Here is an 11,221-nt window from a genome sequence, read left to right as displayed (position 1 = left end):
TCCTTGAGTTCTACTCCCTCTGGTATGATACAAGAGGGGACTAAACCCTCTAGTTACGCTTGTGATAACTAAACTGGCAGTATAATTCTTTTCAGAATATGTCACTGGATTATATTATATGCACTATTTAATCTTGTTTCTAGATCACTGCATGGATAGGACATCTAAAATTACTGTAATGGAAGAAATTGGTCTTTAGGATCACATTCGTAGAGCGAAATTAAAAACATGAATCACTATTTATCTTCAGTCTATTTAAAGCTTATTTTCTTCCGAGTGCAGCAACAGGTTGCCTTTTCCTTTTGATAGCATTTTTCCCAACTAGCTACTCCTGAATCCTGATGGTGAGGTTGAGAATGTTAATGCTCTTGAGGGAAGATTTTATTTTCTCCTCTTTCTGGTCTCAGATAGGAATTATCCTTGCTGTTAAATAACAGAGAGGAAATAAATTTACACCTCAAACAACTACGTACCAGAATTTGTAAATACTATTGGATATCTAATTGGGTTTCCCAAATCAGGCATTACATTTCTATCAGACTGAAAATGCTGTTATAACATAAACAATTGAAGAAAAAATTCCAAGAGAACTCTCACTATACTACTCTCCTAAATAACTAACCAGCAGCACACAATCTAATCCCATGCTGCAACAGAGAACAAGCAATCTCAAAACAAACTCCATTTATTTCCACTTCAGGGCTTTGCAGCAATCTTTCGATTCCCGCTTGGATCTTCCTCTGGTTACAAAATTGTTCAATGACCCCGTAAAAAAGCTAGTGGGAGTAATGCATTCAAGCTGCAACTTTTTTCCTCACAATCCTCTTTCTCCTTGTGTTGGGAGGTGGAGGAGCTTCCCCATCGGTGTTGCGTTGCTTATTAAAAAGATCAAGACCAGAAACAATGGGATTTTTTGATATGAACCAGTTTGAAGAAGAAGCGGGAGCTGCTTCAGTCGGCCTGTTGTATGCCTTCAACAAATTGTCTGATTCAACCAGTGGGTCAGCCTGCATTCCAAGCCACGCAAGCCTTGATGTCTCTCCAACTTGAACATTTAGAACCCTGCAGCCAGATGGACCAAAACACATCAACTCTAACCACACCGTTTTTAGTTGGCATGGACAGTGAAACATTGCTTTATTCCCTTGCAGTATGTAACGAAACCAATAGAATGATTTAAGATTATTAAAAATCAGCGACAGCCATGCAGGATAGAAACCCTAGAAAAGCGGGTCTTCAACTCATTTCCTAATAAAAGCCATATCTCCAACTATTGAAGCTAAATTCTACATCAAGCGAGGCAAAATAAATTTCCATAAAACGACAATTAGCGCATGGTTGGCAGAAGATATGATTCCCAATGGGTTCATCAAACCCATAATCCGAGAAAGAAAAGCACACAAAAAAAAAGGAAAAAAAGGTCAAAAGAGCATGCACAATCACAAAAAGATTCTGCCCAGTCTGAAGCATCTGACATGTAAAATATGTAGAATTCGAACTAAAAAATAAAAAAGAATCGTCGCAAGGTTATAGATTCCAAAGCTTCAAAGTAACTCATAGCAAAGGAATGTCAACATGGATTTAAAAGCTACCAACTATTGTCTAGCAGTAATGAAATCAAAAGGCTAAGAGAGAAAAGAAGCAGACTGTACCTCATCACCGTGCTAAGACATAGAGCCACTCCAAGAACGTCAAAATGATTCATAACAGTTTTATCTAGTCCACATAATAGCTGATATCTCAGGTTTGCATAGATTCCCAAGAATGCCCCATAACTAAGTGCATTATTACTCACGGTCGGCATTGTCACAGATAACCTGACACACAATGCAACGATTATAAATAGAGCAACTCCCACTATTTGAAGAAATATAAAAATAAAGAAGCTTGGGAAAAGCAAGTAGTTCACGGTCGAATAAATATAGAGTTGTTTACCTCCCCTCCTTACTGGCAGAGAGTTTTGATAGAGCACCTTGTGCTGCACCAGCAGTAATTCCAACCATACACAACTCCGCAGCCTTGTAGAAAAAAGACTGAAATCTTTGCAGCAAATCAAATTCTCTCTGTGGATAGCTCCTTTCGAAAACATTGTTAGGAAGCTTCTGTATGGTGTTTTGCAAGTCGTAACGGAATGTACTCCCATATGAACGACAAGGAGCAAGTGACCACACAACTATGGCATTGCAAGCTGTCGTTGTTAACACATTAATAAGTGCAAGATCCCATTCTTGTTTTAACCTAGGAACACATAAAAAAGGGAACACTCTTAGAAGGAGTAACAAGGAAATTCTGATATACAGCAAATTATTCATGGTTCTCCTTGTCAAATTAGTATAGGTACTTTCTTAGACCCTGTAAATAAAGAAGTTGGAGATAGATAAATATACCTGTCCTTTCGAGTCTTTACTTCCCACCAAACGGAGCAACCAATAGTAGCAGCTTGCTCTAGTAGAAACCTGTATAAGAATGCTGGATCGGCAATCATCCTGCACTTGGAAGATCATGATTCAGTAAGAGATGATTAAACAAATATTTTAGACCTTAAACAAACCACACTAAGACATACGGAGAAAATAAAGAGTTTCAGAACCCTTTCATTTGCTACTAAGTCACTGGAAACGAGACTAAAAGCTTGGTTTAAGGTGAGACTTCACGACCCACCCTGCCCTTTAGAGCTTTCAGATAATTGCACTCCATTAGCTGTTTGATGTCTAGTTAAAAGATGTCCGTTTTACATGTTGATAGTTTGTTGAAGCCTTGCCGGTGACCTACTTTTTGTTACTACACTATAATCCATAAAAACCTTTTCCCAGATATACGAATCAATAATCAAGTTGTTTTAAGGGTAAAATAGTGAAGGATGCTTACAAGCCTCTCCAACGCTCCACATTACCTCCTACCAAATATTTATAGAGGACATATGAGGTCAAGGAATAAACTTCACTCTTAACAGATAGTTAGCGAAATTGGTTTTAGGGGGTTTGGCCTGCGATCCTATGGATATCCGCGAATAAGCTGTCAGCCTCTAAGTGGAGGTTCAGGCAATGAGAATATGGGAAAAATAACATAAACTAGCTCAACAACTTTTAGCAATTAATAGGATTGGGCTTTGGAGATGAATAATCAATGATGATCTAATAGGTGTCCAAATTTTCCAAATAAGCTGCAAAGAACCTTGAAGCATTACCACCCCTTGTAACATAAGGATAGACCATAACAATTTAGGGGATGCTTTGTGAGCCATTGCACTAAGCTATTATCTAGGTTAGCATTTGTAGTGGTGACAAGTGGCAAAATCAGCCGAAATAGATGACCACATTGATGTCTAAAAAATCAGTAACTACATTTTCAGGAATAGTTTTCATGTTCTTCAAGTTAACCAATTAACAGTTACCAATTACAAATTCAAAATGTTCTGGTTATGGAAGAAAGCAACCATATGTTACAGTTGCCAACTGGGACTTAAACAATCAACTAACCAAAGACAGACATCATTAGAGGGTACAAGATGCTAAGTGGCCACTCCCTGCACAAGTTGGACCCAGTGGGTGTGATCACGTTACAAGGCTAGCTCTAGCATGGATCAACTAAGGACTATCTCGAATCCAAACTTGACCAGATAGTGACAACAAGAAGATAAGAATGGTTAACTACTAAACAACAGCTTCACCAACAAGAAAATCTGAGATTTCTTGTAGAGAAGACGATGACAGATCTCCTCGATTACGAGAAACAATTAACTATAGAGATCAACTATTACAGGATAAACCAACAAAAAATTGAATCTGTCTCTTTCTAATTTACGGACGATCTTAAGCTAGTTCTGAAAGTAAAAGTAAGAAAACAATGGTAATAGTAAGATTCTGACTTGTGCAACTTTAGACAGTTTAGTTCACAGGTTAGGACTCCTATTTTTGCAACTTCCTGTCCTTTTAAATAACTAAAGCATGTAAAATCCTGAGGTTTTTAACTTCAAATTTCCAACCCAAACATACATGGCTAGTCACGGTGTGCCTAGGGCTTTGCAATAACAGGTCTAGGCCAGCCAATGACAGATCACGGCCTTGAAATAACCAGTTATCGAATGCGAAAGAATTGCTAATGTCCGGTCATAACCTGCCATGTGTTTTTACCTTAAAATTAGAACCACTAATCAACAAGTTCATGCGAGCGAACATGTTGATATAACCTACCAAAACCCTCGAATTGTTGGATGAGACTTGTAAGTTAGATTATCCATATGAGCTAAATCCATTAAACTTGTGATGCACCTAATTAATTACCTGCCAATGAAAGCCCTAGACATTCCTTCAGGAAGTGTTCGAGAAACAACTCTGATCGTGGTTGGCCTAGCATGTGTAGCGAGATACTTTACGATTTGCGCTGAACTCAACCAACCCTAGAGAATAAAAAATATCAGTATCAGATTTCCTCATCAACCAAAAATGGTAGTAGAGAGTAAGAGAGGAAAGAAAAAACACCATTTCATAACCCTGTCGAATCCCCGCAGGCAAATCCATCACTGTCTTGTGCCACTCATTTAAGACAGAATCCAAAAACTTGCGCCCGAAAAGCTAGGAAGATATTTAAAAAAGAACGGCAGCTGATTAGCATTCAATGATGTATCGGTTCAGATATTAACTGCGAGGTCTAATAGACAATATCAACCAGGGATCAAAAAATATGCATGATTAAAAGGGTTTGGCAAACCTCTGATAAAACAATTCGCCTCCTAAATAGTCCACCGTCATCTCCATCATCTCCTTCATCGAAATCATCAAAGTAGTCGTCATCATCACCACCATCATCACCACCATCACCACCACCATTATTAATTCTCTTCCCAATATCTCCACCACCTCCTCCAGTAGCAACCTGTTGTTTAAAGAAACATTATTAATTGATAAAAACAGTTGTAACGAATTAAAAGATGAATATGTCCACTTAAGATGGCAGGTACTAATGTATATACAAGGACAAGGAAAGATCCCCATTCTCAGGAGTTTCTCCTTCAAACAATGAGCTAAACTCACTTCACTCGCATGACAACAGAACTTGTTTAGAATAATTAATTATATCGAGAAGACTCTTAGATAGGTTTCGCAAACAGATTTTTCTTGGAAAAATTATTAATAATGAAACAAAGGACTGGAGAAACATATCTTTTGAACACTTAGCCAGGGAAAACTAGTTTACTCATGTAGAGATAGCGCTACTTTATTAAGTTCATAATACGTATAACACGGAGATGGTGTTAGGCAATTCTAAAGTACCATGTACTCAATATTTCACCTGGAGCTGAAGAATAGAATGAACTTAATTATCGCCGACTAATGTGTCAACTACATAATCCACAGAGGTATAGGCTTAGGGAAAGCAGAAACAACGGCTTCAGTTATAAATATCCAACAGAGGTTAAAGTTTCTCATTCACTAATATATCATTTCTAACATCCATGAATGTGATCATATGGACTCGTCAGCCTTACCAAGATATGGGGCCAAGTAGCCTTGATTTTACTCGTGAATCCCAGCATCGGGAAACACAACACATTACTCCTACCGCACCTAGCACTGAATCATTAAGGCGTGTCCATAACGACGATAACTCGCCCCCTACTTACTGGTTACAAACATTTATCATAACTTCATCCGGAGCTACATACATCTATGCTCCAGAAAGTTAACAAGATCTAAAACTAAGAATGCTTAAAATGAATTGAACCAGACCTACAAGATATTTCTGGAAAAATGTGCATCAAATGAGCTGGGTAGTGAACTTGAAGTACATTGTAGAGTACGCATGAGAATGATACCGACAACAAAACATCTTTCAAAGAATACTAACTGCACAAAACTAGGCAGAATCTCTATAAGATACCTTAATTTGCTTCGAGGTTCATACAATAAAAGGGAGGTGAAGCAATAACAGAGACGTAATATTTAAACAGACTAAGATTGGTTCGTCTGTAACAGCCATATTGATGCCTACACTTCTGTTAGAATAAGTTTGTCAAAAAAGAAAATTCCAATCACTGCCAAGAGAATCAACAATTAAGAACACTAAAATAGGACCCAACAGGCAACAGGGTTAAACAATCCGATACTTTGTCATGGCTCCGACTTCAATTATCCATTTGCTCAAGGTATAGCTACATGGTATATCAATTAATCCTTCAAATTCATCATATTTTGAGATGAACTTCCTAACTTTAACACTACCAATTTACTAATTAAACATATATGCAAGAGCAAGAAAACCCCTAAGTTATCAGGATTTATACAATTAAAAAAACAAGAAAGAAAACCCAAAGCTAAAAATTGAAGTGAAACCCTAACTCACCTCAGGACTAGTCTTGGTTTCTGGTTTGGTCATATCAAGTTTACTTTTCTCCAAGGTAACAGCACCAAAAGCACCATAATTTGATCCTTTCATAGTAGTACAACTCATAGACGGCGCAGAAGAAGAAGTAGAAGCAGCGGCAGCACCAAAACAACGTTCTAAATTAGCAATTGCTTCTGAACCTTCATCAACCACAGCATTAGCATGAACCCCTTTCCTCAATTTTCTACTAACACGAAGAGGAGTAAATATTAATCTACTTGGGTTTAAAATTGGGGATGATGATGATAAAAGAGGGTTTTGATGATGATTTGATGCTGATAGATTGACCCTCTTTGGAATTCGACGTGAATTTAACGCTGTGGTAATTTGTGAGGATGGAATTAAAGATTGAGCCATCATCACTTGTCTTGAGGGTTTTTTTGTTGATAAAAGAGAAGATAATCAAGAATTTTCAATGATGAAGAGGAGGAACAGATAGATTGGGTTTGGTTAATGGCTGCTGATGATGCTACTGAGAGGGTGTTGTTAGCAGCAGCTTTTTTGGGACTCTACTCTATGTTAGAGAGAGAGAACAGAAATGGGAAGGATTGATTTTCACGCCATTTATGAGACGTCGGCGAAGTTTTTCTTATTTTTTCGTGAGAAGTAGCCTAGATTGCAGAAGGGAATAACCAATAACCACATCCACAGCCAGTCCTGCTATTGGGAGTAACAAGATATCATAAGAAAAAACCACAAGGATTACATGCTGGGTCAATTTTTTTTATAAGAGCATATCCTATGGGTAGTCTCCAAATGGAGACTAACTCGCTCAAATGACCACTCAATCAAACGAGTGAGAGAACCCACTATGGACAAACACAAAAACAGACACTATACGGGAGACAGTCCCCCGTGCAGTAAAAAAAATTGGGATTTTGATCAGACGGGGACTGTCCCCCGTCCAAAAAAATAAAAAAAAATATAATCATCCAAACTGGAGACTGACTCCCTAAAAACTTCTAAAACGGGGGACTGTCCCCCGTTTGGTATAAATTTTTTGCTACACGGGAGACAGTCCCCCGTGTAGCCCTATTTTTCCTGACGGGGGATAGTTCCCCGTCTAGTGTTACACTCCCAACCACTCGTTCAAATGAACGAGTGCATGAACGTGTTTGGCTGAAAAGGGGCTAAACACTACCCACAAAAGCTTCTAATTTGGTTTAATTGGTAGTGCACTCCTTCATTTGAAAGAGTGACACCACCCATAGGATTTGCTCTAAGCAAAGGCCTTGAAAAGGGATACAAGTTTGTATGGACTGCTCGGACAACCAAATAGGAGAACAAGACCAAGAACAAACATTTATGTCGAACTAGCAATTACAACTAGTGATATATAAATTCAAAAGTACCAATAAAAAACAACTTAAGAAAATAACTAGATAGAGGTTGTTTCTTGAGACTGCAACGGAAAAAGAGAGAAAATGTAACATCCCGTGTTTTTAGCATGGCGCATGCTAAAAGATGCATCATGGCCTGAGATGAAGCTTCATCCAAAACTTCCGTTGCTTGGTAAGAGGTAGATTGGCTTAAGGTAAATTTCGCGTCAAAATAGCGCATTATGTTTGGCATTTGGGCTAAGGGCCAATGTTGCATCATCATGGTGCATTAGGCCAGTTGGGTAGATGGCCTTGGACGATGCAACGCAAACATCGATTGGCCCGGGCCCAATATTGCACAATCAAAAACTAAAGAAGCTTCATCCACGACTAACTTACAAAAAAAGAAAAAGATCATCCACGCCTAGAATGTTTGCTAACACTACTGATAAACTGCAAAAAAACAAACCAACACCACATGATAAATTTATAAAGATAGGTAAATTCCCAGATGACTTGGAGGTAGCAAAAATTTGCGACCAACAGGAACATCGACTTACAGCACAAAGGTGTCAAGCCCTCCAAGGAGTAAACTAGCTCAAGGGAAAACTATCGCGCTTCTCAAAAGAAGAAAGATAAAACTGAAAAATTCAAAGAATTCCATCTAAGAACTTAAGAAGTAGCAGCAGAATCGGCCCCAAGAAAAATTGATGAAAAAACCACAAAGATGCAATAATTAGAGAGCAAACATCCTAGAGAATGTCCCATAAGATCTTCAAACACGTATTCTTTTCACATCTGAACAATCCTATTGTGACCATTAACAGAAAATAACCCACGTCTGTGCCAGATATATGTACTTACAATCTTATCCCTCGCCGAAGGAATAAATTGGCTTAAAGGTCTTGTGTCGAGGTATATCCAACAGAAGTGTAAATTGAATCCAACAAACCATCCCAAGTGTTGATATAATAGAATGACACAAAAAGAAAGATTATAGTTAAAAGATCCTCAAGAACTTTCCAAGAAGAAAGGAATACCTTGTAAACATCGAATCAGACCAATTTTATCCAGCAACAGAATGCGCCTTGTACCATACCAGATATATGTACCGTCTTCCCAATCCCCCGTAGGTGTAAACTAGCTTACAAGTCTGCCATTTAGGTATATCCAACAAGAGTGCAATGCATAAATCGCTTTAGGATCGCTAATGCTGAACGAAATAAACTGAGTAGATTGATATACTTTAGATAAACTCATCACAAAAAATAGGCATGTATGGCACTGAGTATCCAAAGAGGTCCTGAGAAAAACCTCTAACCTAAATACAACAATCTAAATATCATGCCGAGGAGAAGAAACATCATTCACAATCAACCAGAAAAACTATCAACCTTGCCAAATTCAAAGCAATAACTAAATAAACCCCTGAAGTAATAATCCCAATAATCAACCTCATCCTTCTAAGTCATACTACTCACATCATACTTCATAAGAACCAACAAAATTAAATCATTCTCAAATCGAGGAAACAAATAAAAATCCAATTTTATCTGACTATGAGCATTGATTCTTAGTATTTATAGCTTATGACATGCTATACAAGTGTAATTAATATCGGAACCATCTTGATGGGTCTGACCTAAGCCGCAACAGTACTTATAAAGTTGTTTATTTAAGTTCTCAACACCAAGAGAATGCACATAATGGCTAGAGCTCGGATAAGTTGTTCCACAAGTTTGACAGTTTACATCCTTGACAGCAAGCTCAAAGAGACAAAAATGCAGATGAATTTGTTTGAAACTAGTACTGAGACCGCAACGACAATCAAACTATTGAGCAGATAAATAACTACCCAAAGGAAGCCACATACCATTTGAGACTAATGAATAAGCAAACAGCCTCTTTAAAAAACCCACAAACCACAAAACATGCCCTCGGATCACTGATACATCCCTTTTTTAAAAGTTAAAAAATCATATTTATTTCTTGTTTTAGTAATGGTATCACAATTCTTCTTGGGAAACAGGTAGGGATCACATTTTATCGGATAAGCAGGAAAAAAACACGAACAAAAGTCTAATAACCACCAAGCAACTACAAATGTTTTCCACAAGCCCAAGCCCATGATCCAAAAAAGTGCACCCCAAAATAAGGCTTGGGTTTAACAAGTTGACTTAACTGATATAAGAGTTACATGAATCTCTCTATTAGCCGCTGGAAAACTATAATGACTCAGAATCAGAAAAACTGGATCTTCGTCGGATACAATTTCTTTGCCAGAAGTAATTTCGATGCTACCAGCATGAAGCAAACTGTTACAACTCTTCGGATTTTCATCAACAATCATGTTGGATCTATTTATTGGAAGGTCGATATCAGTTTATTGATGAAAAAGTGGAGGTACAACAACCACACCCAATATTTCGCTTAGCAATTTGTATGGACAAACTCCAATATACTTTCTAGAGAATCAACTAGACAGTCAGACTCAATATAGATAAAAAGTATATCAAAGAGTTTATATCTCAATCTCTCGATTTGATATATACTCAAGCAAATAGAAATTTGCGAGTCTTTATCAAATACTAGAGAGATAAATTGGATGGTACCAAAGACCAATATCCAAGTGTCAATCAATTTAAATCATCAACCAAAAGGTCGGATATTCTAATTGATTGAACAACGCACAACCTGTGATATTTCAATTATATAATAAAATATGATGCGGAAAAGAAATAACACAGACACCAGAATTTTGTTAACGAGGAAACCGCAAATGCAGAAAAACCCCAGGACCTAGTCCAGATTAAACACACACTGTATTAAGCCGCTACGACACTAGCCTACACCAAGCTAACTTCGGACTGGACTGTGGTTGAACCCCAATAAGTCTCCCACTGATCCAAGGTACAGTTGTACTCCCTACGCCTCTGATCCCAGCAGGATACTGCGCACTTGATCCCCTTAGCTGATCTCACCCACAACTAAGAGTTGCTACGACCCAAAATCGCAGGCTTTGAAAATAAACAAATCTGTCTCACACAGACAAGTCTATCAAAGGATCAATCTGTCTCTCACAGAAAAATCCTAAAGTTTTTGTTCCGTCTTTTGATAATAATCAAGGTGAACAGGAACCAATTGATAATCCGGTCTTATATTCCCAAAAAACATCCTAGATTAATCAATCACCTCACAAAAATCTTAACTGTATGGTAGCGAAACAAGATGTTGTGGAATCACAAACAATGAGACGAAGATGTTTGTGATTACCTTTTATATCTTTCCTATCGGAGATATCAAATCTCAAGCCAATCAATCTGATTGTACTCGTACGATAGAAGATGCAAGATCAGATCACACAACTACGATAAAAGTAGTATCGGTCTGGCGTCACAATCACAATGAAGTCTTTAAGTTGTTAACCTGGTTTTAGAAGAAGAAAACCAAAGGTTAAAGGAGAACCGACTCTAGTACGCAAACTAGTATCACACGTAAGGTGTGGGGATTAGTTTTGC

The 11,221-nt window shown here is 37.8% G+C and overlaps 1 protein-coding gene across 1 annotated transcript; it reads right to left on the bottom strand.

The window, feature by feature from the left end:
* Window positions 1-470: 470 nt before the first annotated feature.
* Window positions 471-7,052, bottom strand: LOC113356219 (protein RETICULATA-RELATED 1, chloroplastic-like). The gene is made up of 8 exons (XM_026599287.1): window positions 6,343-7,052; window positions 4,711-4,875; window positions 4,482-4,574; window positions 4,284-4,399; window positions 2,388-2,486; window positions 1,936-2,238; window positions 1,653-1,817; window positions 471-1,062 (listed from the first exon to the last, which is right to left on the bottom strand). Exons 1-8 carry the CDS (start codon window positions 6,742-6,744, stop codon window positions 795-797), a joined length of 1,611 nt encoding a protein of 536 aa, XP_026455072.1. The 5' UTR covers window positions 6,745-7,052; the 3' UTR covers window positions 471-794.
* Window positions 7,053-11,221: the final 4,169 nt, after the last annotated feature.

The sequence above is a fragment of the Papaver somniferum genome, chromosome 3 (assembly GCF_003573695.1).
Source record: "Papaver somniferum cultivar HN1 chromosome 3, ASM357369v1, whole genome shotgun sequence".
In the NCBI taxonomy this organism is placed as follows: Eukaryota; Viridiplantae; Streptophyta; class Magnoliopsida; order Ranunculales; family Papaveraceae; genus Papaver; species Papaver somniferum.
Note: the sequence above shows the minus strand (reverse complement) of the source record. Positions and strands in the feature narration are given on the sequence as shown.

What these genes read in the sequence shown, in the direction of transcription:
- LOC113356219 (XM_026599287.1), bottom strand. Translation starts at nt 6,744, where the DNA reads ATGATGGCTCAATCTTTAATTCCATCCTCACAAATTACCACAGCGTTA. An exon ending in TCTAGGGCTTTCATTGGCAG is followed by an intron (nt 2,487 to 4,283) that starts GTAATTAATTAG and finishes TTCCAAGTGCAG; the next exon opens with GATGATTGCCGATCCAGCAT. An exon ending in GTAAAGACTCGAAAGGACAG is followed by an intron (nt 2,239 to 2,387) that starts GTATATTTATCT and finishes ATGTGTTCCTAG; the next exon opens with GTTAAAACAAGAATGGGATC.